This window comes from Labeo rohita, chromosome 1 (genome assembly GCF_022985175.1).
Source record: "Labeo rohita strain BAU-BD-2019 chromosome 1, IGBB_LRoh.1.0, whole genome shotgun sequence".
NCBI classification, from domain to species: domain Eukaryota; kingdom Metazoa; phylum Chordata; class Actinopteri; order Cypriniformes; family Cyprinidae; genus Labeo; species Labeo rohita.
Window position 1 is genome coordinate 37571589 of NC_066869.1, and position 20353 is coordinate 37591941.

A 20353-nucleotide genomic window follows, 5' to 3' on the forward strand; every position below is an offset into this window, starting at 1 on the left:
ACACAGAAAAATAGCTGGTATTTCTCTTCTTGTCAAGGCTTTTAAGGGGATAGTTTACAAATTAAAATTCTGTCATTAATTACTTACCCTCACGTCGCTCCAAACCCATAAGACCTTCGTTCATCTTCAGAAAATAAATTAAGATATTTTTTTGATGAAATACAAGAGCTTTCTGACCGTACATAGACAGCAATGCAACTGAAATGTTTTATGGCCCAGAAAGGAATGGGACATCGATAAAATAGTCCATGTGACATCAGTGGTTCAACCACAGTGTTATGAAACTATGAGAATAATTTTTGCATGTAAACAATACAAAAATAACTTTCTGCAACAATTTCTCTTCTATACAATTCACGAGATTACCACAACGCAAAACATTTCACAAAAAGACTGCTGGTATCACTTCTCTTGTGAAGGCTTCTAATGGCATTGATTGCATGTTTAATGTACTACTGAATACATTGTTCTGCTAATTTATGCTGCCTAAACCTGTGGAAGCTGCTACATCATATAGAGAAGGACTTAGTAAGCAGGAAAGGGCACAATATTTTGACATACTAAAGTTAAAGAAGTTCACTTCCAGAAGAAAAATTTACAGATAATTTGCTCACCCCCTTGTCATCCAAGATGTTCATGTCTTTCTGAGGAAAACATTTCAGGATTTCTCTCCATATAGTGGACTTCTATGGTGCCCCTTTAGAATTCTAATTAAGGTTTTGTTACAGTGACCAAATTTAAATAATTTTAAGACTTATTGGGGGCCCCCTTGAAGTTTTCGGAGGTTACGGCCCATGTTGAGAACCACTGATCTAGCATTATTTATAGATGCACACTTTCTTTGATATTTTGTATCTAATGCAAGATCCGGACATTTAAGTGTATTTGTGGACTTAATCTAAACTTAATGATGATTATTGATGAAAATGATGATTATTGAAAAGAGTTATCACACAAGCAGTGCTCTAGAAAGAGATAACAGTTCAGAAACAGAGACTGTGAACTGCTCGAGCTCAAGGTTCACCAGCAGGGAGTGAGACAGCAGCTCAGAGTGTGTCTTGTGCCCAGGCTGGACAGAAAGCAAAAGGATGATCAGCAAAGCCGCTTACTGCTCCGCAGCCCCCTCCATTTCTCCCTCTCTGTACTACTGCAACTATTGTACCTAACTGTTTAAAGCATCGGTGTAATACAATGAAGTTGTGGAGGGAGTGTGCGAGAGTGTGAAAGTTCGGTTGGTGTGTGTGTGCGCATCATACTGATTGCGTAAGACCTGGTCAGACCAAGACACACTCCAGCCGTGAGCAAAAAATGAAATCTCTGTGACTAATCTCACACATTTTCCCTCTCTTTCTTACAGACACATTGACTATGAGAGTCCAAGTGAGAGATGGGAAAGATAGGATGAGGGAAAGAAAAAAAGACTGAATAAAATAACAGCAAGAGAGGGATAAAGATGAAAGAGCAACAGGAAAAGAAGAGAAATGTGGCACACATAAAAAGTGTGCAAAAGGCAGATTTATGGGTCCAAAAGGGTTGAAAATAAAGAAAGGATAAGTGAAAGAGATAAAGGGACATAATAAAGAGAATCATGTGTATGGTTGACAGTGTGTGTATGTGTGAGAGAGAGAGAGACAAAGAGGTGAAACAAAAACAGGACTTTTAAACAATCTCTGCAATGTTCCTAGAGAGTCTCACTCACACCCCACGCACTCATATAAAAATGAATAAAAAATATCTTTATTTTGGGAAATTATTCATTTTTATTTTTTATACATTTCTTATACATTTGTGATATTTTAAAATATTTTTATTTTAAATAAACATTGTTCTATTGAACTTTCTATCCATCAGAGAAGCATGAAAAAAGTTATTTGAAAAATGAGCTCCTGATTAACTGTTTGCTATGATTGTGAAACCATTTCTCCTACTGTAGGTTTCTGGAGAGTGTAGAGGTTTTGTGCAAGTCAGACAATCTTACTGAAAGCTGGATTTCTGCCCCAGAGTTCAGAAATATCCTCAACAAACTCAAACTTCACCTGAAAGATCCTGATTTGGAAAAATTATGGAAAAGGTTTGATCTGATTTATCTGTCAGTTAATTCATTTATTTATTTATGCATTCATATATGAATTATGGCACCAAATCACTATATAGATTTTAAAATAAAATTGTAAATTAAAATAAGCTACAATAAATTAATAAATCATCCATCTGTTTTAAACAGGTTAGATGTGGATGGACTTGGAGCAGTTAAGCAGACTATTTTTCTAAAGAAATTAGGACTGAGCAGAGGGATTGAACCAAACAATGAGAAAAACCACCACTCTTCTATTACTGCTAAAGCCGAAAACACGAAAGGTAAAGTTACATGTTAGCTAATAATAACAGAATTTGTACACCTAGTACTGTTACATATGCTGAATAATAATTATTATTTGTTTATAATAAAGCATCCTCAACTATCAGTTTACAAAATAATCAATAATCAAACATTTCAACAGTAGTCAATTAACAAAACAAACTCTGCACTGAACTGTTTGTGTCCAGTCACTTTTATAATTAAAAGAAACCACAAACAAATTATTATAGTATAATAGTATTTATTAATATAGAAGTATAGATTAATAGGTTTGATTGTCCCAGGAAGGGAGGGCAAGCTTTGGACTGGCTTTGGAGAAACTAGCCGCTTCAGTTTGCATTATGCTGATATCTAGTTGAGCAACAGTTGACCTATAGAGGGTGCTGTGGCCCTGTTTCTTCAGGGATTTAGCCTTTGCCTAGTTTAATATCAGTTCATCAGAAGGTTAAATTAATCAGAAACTTTTCATTAGAGAGTTTAAATGTTCATCTAATGCATAATTTCCTGTCACACCTTCCTTTCTTTTCCCTGCAGCTCCTGGTAGGACGCTCTCTACGGCGGAAGAGGAGCGTCAAACATCTATCACCATAGAGGAATGGCTGAAGGACAGATTCAGGGAAGGAGCTCAGAGGATGAAAACAGAGTTTGATAAACTGGATCCTGAGAACAGTGGAAAGGTATCAAACAGCATTAGACTTCACAAACAGACTGGTACAAAAATGTAATGTACATTTCTTTGGTTTGTTTGTAGGTGAGGGGTGCGGACTTTCTTCAGGTGTTGAAGAAGTTTGACCTGCATCTGAAGAGAGAGCACCTGGGTCTGTTTTTGTCTCGCTGTGGTCTGAAGCTAAAAAAGGGTTGTGTACAGTACTTGAACTTCCTGCGCACATTCCAGGACAGAAGTTCAGATGGCATCACTCACAAGATCATCTCCAACCCAAAACACAGGTCAGATTTATATCCTGGCAATATCATAATAATCTCTGCAATGTTCAATCTCTGCAATAATAATCTTTATTCATAAGGGGCTTCGATCCCTCAAGGTTCCCCAAGGTTTCTGCAATTTGTTGTAGTGAAGAGGAAGCTCTTTTTCATACTAAGATTTAAAAAAGCATAAAAAGAAACATCCTGCCCTACATTTCTAGGAGTCTCATGGCCTACTTTTTTATATATTTGTAAATCGCTGCCATCAAGAACTACAAAAATGTGCATAATCAATGACAGAAGAGGGCATGTCCAATATTTCCATGAAATTATGTGCATGTTTTGAACAATGTTCAAACTGACAGTGATTAAATCACATAGGTGGATAGATATAAATCAGTTTCCATATTCAAGTATATTAATACAGGTTTATGCAAATAGTCTTATTCAGATTTTAGAAACAAGAAATTTTGAATCAGGATATGACAATCATATTAATGGATTTATATTAGAACATGCATAACTGAATTTAATCCAAGAACTAATGTAAAAATTTATCAGAATTTTGCTTGTAAACAAACAAACAAAACAGGCAAATATACAAAACAAGAAAGCAGAATACTTCACCTTTTTACACTACTGTTTGTGGTGAGTAATTTTTTTCCAAAGAAATTAATAGACCATTTCGCTAGATGTAAACAACACTGGTCCAGAAGCACTTCCTGTTTTTTTATTTTTTATTTTTTATTTTATTTCACATATACAAATACATCTTAAAGGTGCTAATGTAACATTTTCATCCAGTCAAATGTTATGTTGGTTGTATTTTTTTGTGATGTTTGTGTAAAGTTAAAAAAAAAAGAAACAGGAAGTGTATCGGGACCAGTATGTTTACATCTAGCGAAATGGTCTATACTTAAATTTACAAGGATTCATTAAATGAATCCAATTTGCAATGTTATAAACAATTTCTAATTTAAATTAAATAAATTCTTTTGATCCTAACATCAAATCAACATATTAGAGCAATATTTTTTTAGAGGCTTGTGCTTTGTATCACAGAAATAATTTACATTTTAAAAATATATTAAAATAAGAAACTGATGTTTTAAATTGTAAAAATATTGTTTTTTTTATTGTATTTTTTATCAAATAGCTTTAATAGACTTTGGTGTATATTGTAGGATTTTATCTGGATTAGGAAACTGAACATTACCACAATATTTGATTCTGATAAGCGTTGACAATACTGTTCTGTCATCGGTAACAGTGCAGTGTGGAAACAGAAACTCTTGAGTCTTTTCTGTGCTTACACAGAGCCCAAATTACACAGAAGCATCCAGAGAAAGTGATCTTTAAGCCTTGTAGTCAAACTCTTTCCATTTCTAACAAGCTTACGGCCCATAGTTCTTCCCTGCCCTGGGTCACCCAGCACACAGGGATCAGTAAACAGCTGCTGAACACTAGGCCTAGACTGACTGTGTTTGGTTTGATTGGGGTGGTCCACAGCTTAAAGGATTGGGGGATGAATAAAATGGGGCAGGCAAACAGTTGCAATCTATACAACCTTTCACCATGGTGACAAATACAGTGGCCCCAAAAAGAATTAGGATAGTTAAGCTATACTTTACAATCTATGAATTTTATTGCATTAGATAACAAAATATTAGATCAAATGCAGTCTGTAAACAAAAGATAATAGAAATGTACTCCAAACTAACTTCACTTTATATTTTTGTAAGTAGTTTTTTAATCAGCTCTGACTCAGAGCTTAAACATTTCTAAAGAAAACTCCAATAAGAAGATGTTTTGAATTTTCTTTTTTTTCTGCAGGTTTCATTCTGATGAGAACATCAGCTGTGCTTCCTCTCTAAGTGCCATAGAGGCCAAATTAGCTCGCCTGTTTCAGTCAGAGTACCTTTCCCTCCTCCAGACCTTTCAGTGAGTACAATCCCATTCTCTCTATCCCCCTTTCTTTCTTCTTTCTACTCCTTCTCCTCTTCTCACCTTGTGAACAAGACCCCATTAGCACCCTCTAAATTGAGAACAGGAATTCTCTCTCTTTTAACACACAAGATGTTTCACTAAATTTTGGGTCGAAGGTTGGCACTTTTTTTGATCTATTTAATTATAACTTTGCATTGTTGCTAAGAACCTCATCACAGAAACCCTTCTGCTCAAATGAGTTTCCTTTCGAGCCACTTCAACTCCAAATCCTCTAACTAGAAGCATTTCTCTTGATTTTGAAAAGCCTATTGTCTTAGGTACTGCTTATGCATTTAGGAAATGCTTTAATACTTTTTGAGAAGAGAATATAATTTCATTTACCAATATATGTGTGTGTGTATTTGTGTGTATCTGTGTTTCTCTGTGTGTATGTATTTGTAGGAACATTGACAAGTTTAATAAAGGGACCATTAGTAAAGAAGAATTCAGAGCTGCTATGGAGAGCAGGTATGCTGTTTTTTTTATCTCTTTATCTTCTGCCTACATTATTATTGTAGGCAGAAGTTGTTTTCTCACTTGTTGTGACAGGAAACCACACATTCATATTTCTGACGGTCTTACATTCAGCAAATTTGCTTTAAAAATTCTGTAATCATCAGTAAATAATGACTTTACTGTTTTGTGTGCCAATATGTTAGGATTGCTTGGTAAAACTATGCCACTAGACCAGTGGTTCCCAACTCTTCTGACTCCAATTCTCACCACAATATTTGAATCTCCCCCCAAAATATTTTTGCTATCTGTTATAACAACAAAGCTGCTCATATAAAAAAAAAAAAAAATATATATATATATATATATATATATATATATATATATATATACTTTATTTATTATTTACAGCAACTAGAATTGACAATATATTAAAGTAATTAAATAAAATAATTAAATTATTTTAAAGGTTGAGTAGAAAAACTTTTTTTTTTTTTTGGCTATGACTTTGTAGAACTTTTTTAAATCTTTCATATATCTAGTGTTTTTTTTTTGAGACTGTGAGAATCCTGGTTAATCAATAACAACGATTTGTTGTTGGGGCTTCAAATTAAATCATGCAGCCCCCTTAGAAGTTTTAAAAGCCCCCCTACTGGGCTCTGGCCCCCTGTTTGAGACCCACTATACTAGACTGTAGGGCTGGGTAAAAATATCAATTTCTGGATTTTAATCGATTCTCATTTTTATGTAACGATATTGATTCTTAAATCCCAAGAATAGATTAGTCTAGCCTGTTTTAAGTTAATGCACAGAACATTGCACCTCCCGTCCAATAAATCGCAAAAAGCTTTATGCATTGTTACTTTTGATATGAAACAAAGTTTTCAGATTTCAAATTCTGTCCATTTTATTACAGTATTCAAACAATAAATGCTGTTTTGCCACTGTTTAATGTGGAGTGACAGATCGCTGTATAGCCTCAGTTCAAGAGAAGTTCACTTGAACTTATTATCTCCTCTTTAATACCAGTTTCAGCACAAAATACACAAAAATAATGTCTCATGTAATCGCTCAATCAATGTTTCAACCATGCGAAGATGTCATTATAACAGCTTGTGAACAAAGTCACGTAACGTCACATTTACCTCAGAAAAAACATATTCGGTGACCAGAAACTTATTAGTCAGGTTGAAAAATGAACTCTGGATAGGAGCTATGGAGATATGCACATATAACATTCATTATCATTTTTACTGTTCAATTTATGTTGAAATAAACAGCAACCATTTAAATGTTTATATTTCAAAAAACAAATTGGAGTAGAAATATAATATATACATATAATTTTATGTAATTGTAACTGTGTTAGTATAAAAACTTAATTGAGTATAATTTAAGCAATCATTTCATTTTAATCTTCAATATTATAGTAGTACCAACTGACTCTCATGTATATTTTACAGCATTAGTTAAGATATTTTATCCTTGAGAAAATTTGGTGTGTACTGTACCTGATATATATACAGAATAATCAATATCGAATTGAATGAATCAAATCCAAAATGAATCGTAAGCTTGTGAATCAGAATCAGTTTGTGTCAAAACCCAGCCCAACTAGACTGGCATCTGTATATGATAAATTACTATGCTGTTAAAACGTATTTTCCTTTGGTCATGGTTTCATCTTGCCTACTGCACTAAGTAAACCAGGACTGTGACTGGTACCCTCTCAGGAAAACCCTGCCTTATCTGGGTCTAAATAGAGGGATAACTTAATTTACTCATATTATTAAAGTTTGCAACTCCCCTGTCTTTTCTCTGTGTCCTTTAAAACACATTTACCTCACCATAATCCTCTTTATTTAAGTGTGTAGTATTGTAGTCAGTGTGGACTGTGTCTGTCAGATCTGAAGGACAATCTTACATTTTTATTCATAATCTTTGATAAGTTCATTTGTCTTTATCTGTGTTTTCTGGAGCGAGTGATGGTTGTAGTTTGTGTGAGTGAATATTTGAGGGTGTGTATACGTGTATGTAAAGTCTAATCCCTTGATTGACTGGCCACTGTGTGTCCAGCTCTATGCGATGGCTGGGTGAAGAGGGCAGTTGACCTTACGACCTCTTGACTCCGCAGTGTGCGAGAGGGTCAATGAGTGGCGTATGCTTAAGGCCTGCTGGACTGGCCGGCCCTGATGAGTGGACTCTCGGGCTGTGGTGACATCGGTGATCTCGTGCTGACCTTCCCCTGACCTTCTCTACAGGTTTGGCCTGGAGATTTCCGAGCCTCAGTTTGAGCAGCTGTTGGACAGGCTCCCTCTTGACCGCCACGGAAATGTGCAGTACCCGATCTTCATGGCAGCCTTTGACACCAGGTACAGACCCCTTTGACCGGTCAGGTCAGCGTTTGTTGTATCACTGTTCACTGCACGCTAGCTTTGGATTTGTTGACTTTTATTTAATACTGCAGAACTAAATGAATTAGCATAGAAATAGTACCACATAAATATTACAAATGTGCACTTTAAAAAAATGCGTGCTGGTTTAAATACAACCCAGCACTGGGTGAAATATGGACAAGCCCAGCAACAAATGTTTAACCCAGCCTTCTAGGTAGTTTTATTTAACTCAACTATTGTTTAAAAAGGACTATTTGGCTGGCTTAAAATGACCCAAAATGGATTATAAATTAAAAATCACACACACATAATTATTAATTCACACATTTATTAAAAAGCAATATAAAAATGTTTATTAAATTATGATTTATTCAACTGATTAATAAATGTTCATTTATTAAACATAATAATAAATGTGCTTTTCCAACCTATTTTAGGTTCATTTTAAGCAAGAAATAGTCATTTTTAAGGAATAGTTGAGTTAAATAAAACTACGCAGAAGGTTGGAAGCTAAAAAAATGTCTTGTCGACATGTTCATAGGGTCTTGCAGTCTGTTTCAGAGATTTAGACAAATATTTGACTCCATAGAGCTCAATAAGTGATGGCAAAATAGTATGGAGTTTGGAATTGCATGAACCACAGTTTATTTTGCTTATTTAGATATTTCAATTCATGACCATCCATTTGTGAAAATAGTCTTCAACATAAACACACTGAATGAAAACTGTATATACTGAACATTTTTTATTCTATATATAACACAGTTTGATGAACGCCACATTTATATTTCTATGTTCAATCTTTAAATAGTCACCTTTAAAATCACAATTTTAACTGATGATTTTATTTCACAGACTATTATTTTCTAGCCAAATACGGAAAATCTAAGGGCAAATATGATTATGATAATATAAAATTAGGAGACAGCAAGAAGTAACAACATTTTTACCAGTTTTTACTAAGTTTAAAAATGTTTTAGACAATTGTTAATCTGATCAGCACACAATAAAAGACATAATTTAAATGAAAAGCATGTGAATTGTATTGTATATAACTCTAAGTAAGGTTATATTTGTGTTTTTTATTTTGGTAAATATGGCTACAACAGTTTGCGTGATTTGTATTCAGGAGGAGGGAAGAGATTAGGTCTATAGTGACATCATGCTTCAGGGTGGCTCTTTTCTTTGCTTTTGTATTTTTGTCATTGTGTTTGACTGGTAGGATGCCACAGAAAGAAATAGCCTATGCTAGGCTAGAAAGTATAATGTTTAGGTTTATAGAATGGTTTTGTATATGTGTACAACTGATATGATTGAAGCTAGTTTGCAAGAACAATCATCCTAGAATTGAACAAACTTAAAAGTCAGTCAGATAAACTTTTCAGTTATTTTTTTTTAAACGGAAAGTATTTTCTTTCAGCATAAAGCATTTTGCAAGTCAGTTACCAAACAATAGTTGAATCGACTTGAAAGATAATATATCAACTTAGATCTAAACACTGTTTTGAACTCAAATGCTGCTGAAAACAGTGGTGAAACTGTGATGAAATAAATGCACATGTGCATTTGTTGTGGAACAAATAAATAGAGAAATATGAAAATAATCAAATATGATACATTTACGTGTTTGTGCGAAGATGCTTAAAAATAGTTGGATATGAGGATTAGGTTCTGACCACCCTGAGGGACCCATGTGAACTCCCCTAACCACCTAATGAATGACCAACAATAACCAACGCAATGTAAACGTTTCTTAAATAGAACAGGGTAATGAATTTTAATCTGCTAGAGTAGCAGCTCTGAGACATGCGGTTTGTGTGTGAGGTGTGTGTGTGTGTGTGTGTGTGTTTCTAGGGTGTGTGCACACATCAAATGGGGGCTGGGTATAAGCTTAGCTGCTCATTTTATTTTCTCTCTCAGTGTGTGTAGGGGATAAAGACCTAGAAAACCAGCCTGGCTTAGTTGACAGGTGACAAGGGTTATAGTGAATGGGGATTTTGTAATACTAACAGTGGGGAAAAAGCCCATGCACCAAGGGACCTCCTGAATAGAGAGAAAGAAAACTTTAGAACTTCTATGCTCGCAGAGAACAGTGAGAAAGGCCGACCATGCCCCGCCAATGACAGCTACAAACTCTCGCTCTCTCCCTCTCGCTCTCCCTCTGTCCCATGAGAAATGCTAAATCATTCATGCTAAAGCGGCCTGATCCCAGTGTCACTAGTTCCTGTGTGGCATTTCCTCTGTTTGGGTGAAACTTTGACATGTTAGTCAAACAGAGCTTTAGCTGTCAACATTCAGACCTCAGCAGATTAACATCGCTCACATCCCGCTCTAGCTTTCTTCTGAGTTTAATCGCATTATTGTACCTTATATTGGACATTTAATAGCAACAATACAAAATAAATGCATTTGTGTAGATTGAAATGTGTTTTTATACATAGATCCAGTTTATTTATTACTAGATCTCTCTGTCAGGAAATATCAGATTTTGCTATACAGAGTCACCCATTAACAGACAGATGTTAAGAAGGGCAGGAGCCAGATGATGAAATGATGTTTAAAATAAGCAGAATTTATGGAATTTTAGTTATGACCAGGGAAAAAAATCAAAATTTAAAAAGAGTTGCTATAACAAACAAAGAGGAATGGAAATTTACTACTACTCTCAGCCCCTATCTCTTATTATAATAGAAAAAAAAAATCACAATTGCATGATATAAACTTGCTATTCTGAAAAAAAGAAAAAAACAAAACATTAAAGCAATTCTGACATAATTTCTCAGAATTGTGAGTTTACATCTTACAATTCTGAGGGAAAAAAGTGCAAGATGTAAACTCACAATTGCAAGAAAAAAAAAGTCAAAGAATTGTAAGATAAAAAGTTGCAATTACCCTTTTTTATTTTTTATTCAGTGGTGGAAACAGGCTTACAGTTTTAAAATTACAGTTACTTTTTATAGATTACATGATTTCTTATTATTCACACAATGGCAGTAAATTATTCATAATTTGTTGATTCTGAAAGTCTGGACAAATATTTTTCAAACCTGGAACACTTGTTGTTTTCATGTTTAACAGGGTGTGTTTAATGCAGGGATTCATAAATGTTTTTGTCACCCCTTAACATAAAATATTTGTTGTAATGTTTGTTGTAAATATCACAGAGGAAGTTAATATTTCAATAATTTAACAACACATTTGCATGTTTACAGTTCTCTACTGTCAGTTAATTGTCACATCAACATGCAGGTAAACAAATAAAATATTTTTTAGTGTTCAAGTTCTTACATTAAAGGAGAAGTTCATCTCCAGAACAAAAATTACAGATAATTTACTCACCCCCTTGTCATCCAAGATGTTCATGTTTTTCTCTCTTTAGTCATAAAGAAATTATGTTTCTTGAGGAAAACATTTCAGGAATAATAGTTGACTGCTATGGGGCCCTCGAGTTTGAACTTCCAAATTGCAGTTTAAATGCAGTTTCAAAGGGCTCTTATCTAGCAGAACGATCGGTTATTTTCTAAAATAAATTACAATTTATATACTTTATAACCTCAAATGCTCGTCTTTGCGTATGTGTAATCCGGGTCAATACGGTTAGGGTATGTCAAAAAACTCCCATCTCATTTACTCCTTCAACTTCAAAATCATCCTATATTGCTGTTTTACCTTTTTTTGTAAAGGACATTTGACCTTCTTTGCACGTTCACTTTGTAAACACTGGGTCAGTACTTCTGCAGCGATGTAGGATGATTTTAAAGTTGGAGGAGAATTAAAGGAGAAATCCACTTCCAGAACAAAGATTTACAGATAACGTACTCACCCCCTTGTCATCCAAGGTGTTCATGTCTTTCTTTCTTCAGTTGTAAAGAAATTGTGTTTTTGAGGAAAACATATCAGCATTTTTCTCCATATAGTGGACTTTTATGGTGCCCCGAGTTTAAACTTCCAAAATGCAGTTTAAATGTGGTTTCAAATGATCCCAAATGTGGTTGTAAATGATCCCAGCCGAGGAAGAAGGGTCTTATCTAGCGAAACGATCGGTTATTTTCATAAAAATAATATAATTTATATACTTTTTAATGTCAAACGCTCGTCTTGTCTTACTCTGCCTGTTTTTTTCTGGTTCATGACAGTTAGGGTATGTCGAAAAAGTTCCATCTCATGTTCTCCCTCAACTTCAAAATCGTCCTATATCACTGTTTTACCTTTTTTGTTAAGGGTGTTTGATCTTCTTTGCATGTTCACTTTGCAAATACTTCTGCAGCAATGAAGGATGATTTTGAAATGATTTTTGAAGTTGAGGGAGAAAATGCGGGGCACCATAGCAATCCATTATATGGAGAAAAATTCTGATTTTTTTTTCCTTAAAAAAACATAATTTCTTTACAACAGAAGAAAGAAAGACATGAACATCTTGGATGACAAGAGGGTGAGTACATTATCTGTAAATTTTTGCTCCGGAAGTGGACTTCTCCTTTAAGTGAGATGGGAGTTTTCCAACCTACCCTGTACTGACTCGAATTACACAGAGTATGCATGGACATCACAGAGCTAAACAAGACAAGCATTTGAGGTTAAAAAGTATAGAAATTTTAAATTTGTTTAGAAAATAACTGATCGTTTCACTAGATAAGACCCTTCCTCCTCGGCTGAGATCGTTTCAAAACCTTTGAAGCTGCATTTCAGTTGCATTTTGGAAGTTCAGACTCGCGGGCAACCATGGAAGTACGACTAAAGAAAGAAAGACATAAACATCTTGGATGACATGGGGGTGAGTAAATTATCTGTAATTTTTGTTCTGGAAGTGAACTTTTACTTTAAGATTTTACATTTTTATGATTGAATTAATTATTAGATTTTATCAACACACTATTTACTGTTCACTGTCTGTCCACTCACTAATATAAAGTTGACATCAAAATGTGGAATATATTTTCTTTCTTCCTGCTTTTTTCTTTTACTAGCTCATAATCTAATATAATATAATATAATATAATTTTTATTGTTCTTTCAGGTTCCTTTTAAGAAACTCAGAATTGGAAATTCTAACTTTTAAAGAACTTATTTAGAGGCTAATAAGTGTCTTGATGTATAGTCATATTCATTAAGATAAATTTTACATGTTACTGTATTCCCTCTGCACAAAAGTATAAGGATAAAGTATAAAGATCTGATGAATAAATTATTGGTTATTTACTTTTTGATGACGTCCAGCATGAAAGATTGAACTAGTGTTTTTGTACTGTGAGCATCTGGTAATTAGAAGACTTGCAGTGTTTCATCAACCTCAATTTAGCTTGGTTTGCTTCTCTCTATGGTTTTTTAAAGGTTGTTGGGCCCCTCACAGTTTGTGTGGTCCCTATGGTGAGACTGAGAAACCAAGCAGTCATAGGATGCGTAGATGTCAGATCTTCGTGTGGGAACCTCAGACGTCAAAATCCCAGATATCCCACCCTAATCTCCAGCAAAACATTTTGTTTTTCCTCTTTCTCTCTCTTCGGTCCCTCACGCTCTTTCCTTTCCTCCCTCCACCCATTTACGGCTTTAATTTTTATTCATGGGGTGTGAAGGGGTTGAGACGGGGGTGTGGGGACAGGATCGGGATGGAAGGGGATAACTCCTTGAGCTGGGTCCAGGGCTCAGACCAGCACTGCTGACAATGGCCTCAGTGTTGTGCTGGGTGTTGTGAGCAGGCCGTTTGGACATTCTTCCCCTGTCAGTGGAAGCAGATCTGGGAGGTAGCGGTGCCCAGGATTACCATCTCATTAATAGCAGCCATGACTTTTGTTCAAAGAACGACTTGTGTAATGTTGCCGTGTGGATGATGGGTAATCCGCTGAAGCTGCAGCTGTAGGGGAAACTGGACACACACACAAACACACACACATTGTGACTATACAATGTGACTCCTTTTATGAAAGAGGCATTGAAAACATACATAAAATTATAGACGGTGATATCGACAGACAAACTGACCATCAACCACAATACAACCTAAAGAGTTATGTTAATAACCAGCAATTTTCAATATTGGTAATAAATGTTTCTTGAGCACCAAATCAGCATATTAGAATGATTTCTGAACGTATGGCTTCTGAGAATTCATCTTTGCATTCACAGCAATAAATTACATTTTAAAATATGTTAAAAAAGAGAAAGTAATTTTAACTTGCAATAATATTTCACAACATTATTATTTGTGGTGAATATATGCAGCATTGATTTGATGTATCTTTCATGTCATACATCAAATATGTTTATTTTGTGGAACACAAAAGATGTTTTAAAGAACATTCTTCTCGCAAGAACTGTTTTTGTCCATACAATACAAGTCAGTGGGGTCCAAAGCTGCAAACAGGTTTCGAACAGCATTGGAGTAAATTATGATAATTTTAATTTTTGGTTAAATTATCATTTTTAAAGCATATTTTTTCAGTCTGAACCCCTGCAGTTCACTCATGTGGCTCTTGTAGTCTCTTTCACACATTCCTGTCTCCACACACACGTCTCCTGCTCTCAGATGGTGGCCCAGATTAAACAGAACAATACAGTCCAAACGTGATAAATGTGCATCTACTTATTCCTCTCTTTCACTCCCTCACTCAGTCCATCCATCCTCAGACGAGATGAAATGAAAGCGAAATAAGCAGCCCATTCATTCACCAGTTATCTCTGTGGGCGTCTCTTCTCTGTGAGTGATGGGACTCTTTCCTCCCTCGAGTTCCCTCTTCTTTTAATTTCAAATCCCTCCATCTCCGTTTGTGGAGAACAGTGGGTCCGCAAGGAGTTCAACCGACCCCTCGTCTGTTAAAACAACATGCTGTCTCTCCTCTCTGAAGATCAGTCGTCTGAGGCAGAGAGGGGGTCTGTCAATGACTTGGAATCAGATCTGAACTTGGGTGGCAATCTGAAATACATGTATGTTATTCTAAGTAATATCTAGCATGTAAAAAAGTCTAAATTCAAGAGCCATCACATGCTTTGAACGCAAAGAATAAGCACATTTTTAAGGCAAATTATACCTTTATTAAAAATTGTATCAACTATTTATTTATTTATTTATTTATTTACCATCCATCAATCTATCTTACTCTGAAAACTTTTCATTAAGTAACCTGAAAATGTTGCATGATTAATTGGATAATTTGACACGATTAAGAATACTGAGATATACTTTTTTTTAACATCATTTTAAATATTACAGCATTAAATGGGGTTAAACTGCATTTGTTGCTGCTCTCTAAGAATTTTTCTTTTCTATATCTATGTGATATAGTCTTCCTGAGGTAAAATGTTGGATGTCTTGTGATGTCAGTTTTTTAACTTTATTTTAAGCAGATCATATTCTAAAACATTAGCCATTTTTATTTCAATCTGAGATGGGTCAGTTTACTTAAAGGTTTTGAATTTCTTTTTTCAGCTTTACTAGCAAGTCAGTTTAAGAGCCATGTGCCCCCTAATGGGCATAAAAGAGACACACATGTGAAGTACCTTGAAAGACTTATTTTGAGAACAAATGCAAAAGCTGCTGATATGTATATTGTTTATAGAAAGATATAATAGATATATAAAAGTAGCTTTTTTCAGTTTCTAGTACATTATATTTATTTCGTTATTTTACTATTTATTACTATTGTATCCGATGTTATTACTATTTACTGCTATTTTATTTATAGTCATTACTAAGTTTTATTTATATTTATTTTATTTATTTATTTATTATTGTTTGTTTATTTTAGTTAAATTCAAATGTAGCATTGAAGTACAGTTGAAGTCAAAAGTTTACATACACCTTGCAGAATCTGCAAAATGTTAATTATTTTGCCAAAATAAGAGGGATCATACAAAATGCATGTTATTTTTTATGTAGTGCTAACCTGAATAAGATGTTTACATCTACAACATACATTTACATAATAGTCCACAAGAGAAAATAATAGTTTGAATTTATTAAAATGACCCTGTTCAAAAGTTTACATAAACTTGATTCTTAATACTGTGTAGTTACCTGAATGATCCAGAGCAGTTTTGTTTTTTTTTTTTTTTTTTTTTTTTTTTTTGTGTTTAAGCAGATCATATTCTAAAACATTAGCCATTTTTATTTCAATCTGAGATGGGTTTGTTTTGTTTAGTGATTTGTTTTGTTTAGTGATTTGTGTTTGTTGGGTTTGTTGTTCATGAGTCCCTTGTTTGTCCTGAACAGTTAAACTACCCGCTGTTCTTCAAAAAAATTGTCCTTCAGGTCAGAAGATGTGTACATTTTTCTTATTTAGCCTAAATATCTTTTTTTGTTTGTTTTGTTTTTATTTAGTACTGCCCCTTCAGAAGATACTTACATATTTCCCAGAAGACAAAAAAGTTAAATTTACCCTGATCTTCAAATTCAAAAAGTTTTCACCCCCTGGCTCTTAATGCATTGTTTTCTTCTGGAGCATTACTGAGCATTTGAACCTTCTGTAATAGTTGCATATGAGTCCCTCAGTTGTCCTCAGTGTCAAAAGATGGATTTCAAAATCATACAGTCATTGTTGGAAAGGGTTCAAATACACAAAAATGCTGAAAAAAACAAAGAATTTGTGGGACCTGAAGGATTTTTCTGAAGAACAGCTGGCAGTTTAACTGTTCAGGACAAACAAGGAACTCATGAACAACTATCAAAAAAAAAAAAAAAAAAAAAACCTAACCCTAACAGCTGTAAATTATTCAGGTAACAACACAGCATTAAAAATCAAGTGTATGTAAACTTTTGAACAGGGTCATTTTTATAAATTCAACGATTATTTTCTCTTGTGGACTATATGTAAACACCTTTTATGTGAAATATCTTATTCAGGTCGGTACTAAATAAAAAAACATGCATTTTGCATGATCCCTCTTATTTTGGTAAAATAATTAACATTTTCAGGTTCTGCAAGGGGTATGTAAACTTTTGACGCCAACTTATCTACTTCACTTAAACTGATTTTTTTTTTTTGCCAAGCAAATGGTTTAGATTTTAAAGTTCAAATTTTCTAGATATCTTGTAACCTTTCTTAGATCTTTTACTAATTACATTTTTAGTTTAAAGTGTCGGTGATATGCTAGTGTGTCTGTTTGGCTTTACACCGATGTCACGTCCTGCTGTGTTGGTTTTGTGGCAGGGCTGTTGGACATGGGAGTCCTGCTGAGATGTCCGTGGCTGGGTCACAAGGTCTCTTTCCTCAGAGTCCAACAGCTCCACTAATAGACTCGACTGTTGAATATAATGAATTCTCTGTATTTAGCTCTATATTTGTTCTACTGTGACAAGCAGTTTGGCAAATGTAGACTCACTCTTTGTTCAGTAGCATTTTTCAGGAATGTTTCTCACAGAGCTTTTAGTAAACACTTATTTTACCATACAGTCATGGCCTATTGCTATTCCTGGCTCATTCAACTCAGCTTAACTGTTGAAAAGAGCAGTTTGTCTTGAGAAAATCCTGAAGGCATGTTCACGTTGTCATTGACACAATGCACAAACACAAACATAGTGCCTCTCGCAGTCAGTGTCACTGCCGTTTGTCTCTTTGAACTGCTATCAACATTATTTGAAGCATAAATCTCACCATCTTTCTCTGTCCCTCCTTTCTATTTCTTCCTTTACACAGTGCGTCTAACTCTGCTCTGGCCCGTGACCTCTCAAGCCAGTAGTCCGCCCACCTCGTTCGGACTGTGGCCCTAAGATGGCCCAGACCGCTGCCCTAAAGCCTAGGGAGTGGTTGTCCTCTCTTGAGCAACAAAAGAGCCACAGCTATCCGCTCAGCCGAGTCCGGCCCCCATCAACCCATCCAAGCGCACAGGGAACACATTAGCCTAGGCTGGGCTTTGTGCGTCTGGCTTTTCTCATGTGCTTCTTCATAGTTTCGCCAACACTTCAAGACCGTCAGGTGTCTGCCTAGTTTGACCACTCCAGTTGCTCTCAAAGCGGTCAGCGCAGGAAGGCTGTGTCAGTGTCAGGTCTTGTAGCTCTCCCTGTTCGCCACTGAAGCGAGAACAGCATAAAGAGGATTGTTCGTTCTAAGGGTTCCTCTGGGCTTCTCTTATATAGTATGAGGTAATAAAAAAAGATCTAAAAGCAAAGCCATGGCCTTAAAGACTTTTTTCTGTTTCTTGCTCCCTCAGGAAAGGAGTTCCCAGCCTCTTCCAGGCAGCCGCTCAGCATGCCTTGAAACATGATTCAGGCGAGGAGAAGGGCTCAGAGGAGGATCGGAGTGACCATGAGGTATGATCCTGTGTAACTTCATAACATACCAATTCCAGTTGTAAATTCCCAGATGTCTAATGCTGCTTTTCAGCCTAAACCATTCAAAGTTTGGGATTTCTTGAAGGAGAAGTTCACTTCCAGAATGTAAATGTCCTGATAATTTACTCACCCCCATGTCATCCAAGATGTTCATGTCTTTCTTTCTTCAGTTGAAAAGAAATGAAGATTTTTGAGGGAAAACATTCCAGGATTTTTCTCCATATGGTGGACTTCAATAAGGATCAATGGGTTGAAGGTCCAAATTGCAGCTTCAATGCAGCTTGAAAGGGCTCTGCACGATCGCAGGCAAGGAATAAGGGTCTTATCTAGCGCAATACAAATTTATATAATCTTTACCACAAATGCTCATTGTGCACTAGCTCGACCTCACAAATTACGTGATGTATGTGGAAGTACTGACCAAAGCGAATGTGCAAAGAATGTCAAACGCCCTTTATAAAAAAGGTAAAACAACGATGGTGGATCGGTTTTGAAGTTGTAGGAGAAAATGAGATTTTCCCTACGCTGCCTTTTTTAACCGAAGTACACAGACGAAGAATTAACCACATATGACTTTTCCAACAAGATTACGTAATGTGTGAAGACGCGCATGTGCATCGCAGAGCTAGTGCAAGATGAGCATTTGTGGCTGAAAAGTATACAAATATTTATTGTTTTAAGAAAATTACTGATCGTTTTGCTAGATAAGTTGTAGAACCCTTTGAAGCTGCATTGAAACTACAGTTTGGACCTTTAACCCATTGGCCACCATTGAAGTCCATTATATGGAGAAAATAACTCTGTGACTAAAAAAAGAAAGACATGAACATCTTGGATGACATGGGGGTGAGTAAATTATCAGGAAATTTTTATTCTAGAAGTGAACGTCTCCTTTGAATGCTGATTTGATGCTCAGAAAACATGTTGAAAACTTAATATTTTTGTGGAAACTGTGATTATATAAATTAAATTCTGGATTCTTCGATGAATAAAACGATCAAAAGAACAACATTTATTTGAAACACAAATTTTGTAATAATGTAAAAGTCTTTACACTTTTGATCAGTTGAATGTGTCCTTGCTAAATAGAAGTATTAATTTCTTGAAAATAAAACTACTTTTGAATGGTAGTGTAGATTCTCATAGAAATAACTTTCTAAAATGAACAGAAATGTCAGAAAAATCTCTACTGTCTCTCAGAGATTTATAATACAAGTAAAAACAACTCTGAAGCAGAATTATGCCCATTTATTCATTTGTTCATTTGTTCATTTTTTGAACATTGATGTCTTATATTGTTTAAGGGTACACTATATAAATTACACTATACGGTATATTTTAAAGGGGACATTGGATGCAAAATACACTTGCATGTTTGCATGTAAGTGTTTTTTAGCAGTGTGTGGACACAACCACCCTAGAGTGATAAAAATCCTTGATAAAAATCCTTTTTTAATTCCCCAAAAACCTAAACAGTCTAAATTATCAAGCCGTTTTGATTTTCTGAGCAATTTGACGTCATACTGCTCAGGCTCCACCCACAACCTCTGACGGACTGTGCCATATTAACTGATGTCCCCTTTACGCTAAACATCCTTTACGTCAAGGAATACTCTTCCAGATCAGTGCCATTAATGAACAATTATTGTGTTTCAGCTGTTTAGTCTGGTGAAGAATTTGGTGGCGAATCGTTACAGAGATGTGCTAAGAGAGTTTGAAGAACTGGATGAGAAAAACACCAGACGTCTCACTCAGGAGGACATGTACCAGTTACTTAAAAGGTGATGTACCACATACATAAAGACAAAATATACCCATACATTGGTTTGCTTCCATATGCCAAAGATTTTATGGTAACAATACAAACCTGTCAGAGCATGATAGTAACAATAACAGTGTGATGCATGAATATCAAATGAATAATTGATTTGTTTTCAGGCATAATGTCTTTATTAGTCCTATTAGTACTTC

General features: G+C 35.2%; 1 protein-coding gene across 4 annotated transcripts in view; it reads left to right on the forward strand.

The window, feature by feature from the left end:
* Positions 1-20353, forward strand: part of si:ch211-197n1.2 (EF-hand calcium-binding domain-containing protein 6) — a 36722-nt gene that overhangs the window by 7797 nt on the left and 8572 nt on the right. For all 4 annotated transcript variants that reach the window (XM_051133454.1, XM_051133533.1, XM_051133308.1 and 1 more), the window contains 9 exons: positions 1934-2071; positions 2225-2358; positions 2894-3036; positions 3111-3307; positions 5117-5224; positions 5672-5737; positions 7984-8094; positions 18262-18361; positions 20039-20163. In XM_051133454.1, the coding sequence (XP_050989411.1) occupies positions 1934-2071; positions 2225-2358; positions 2894-3036; positions 3111-3307; positions 5117-5224; positions 5672-5737; positions 7984-8094; positions 18262-18361; positions 20039-20163 (1122 nt within the window). The remainder of the gene's footprint in view (positions 1-1933; positions 2072-2224; positions 2359-2893; positions 3037-3110; positions 3308-5116; positions 5225-5671; positions 5738-7983; positions 8095-18261; positions 18362-20038; positions 20164-20353) is intronic.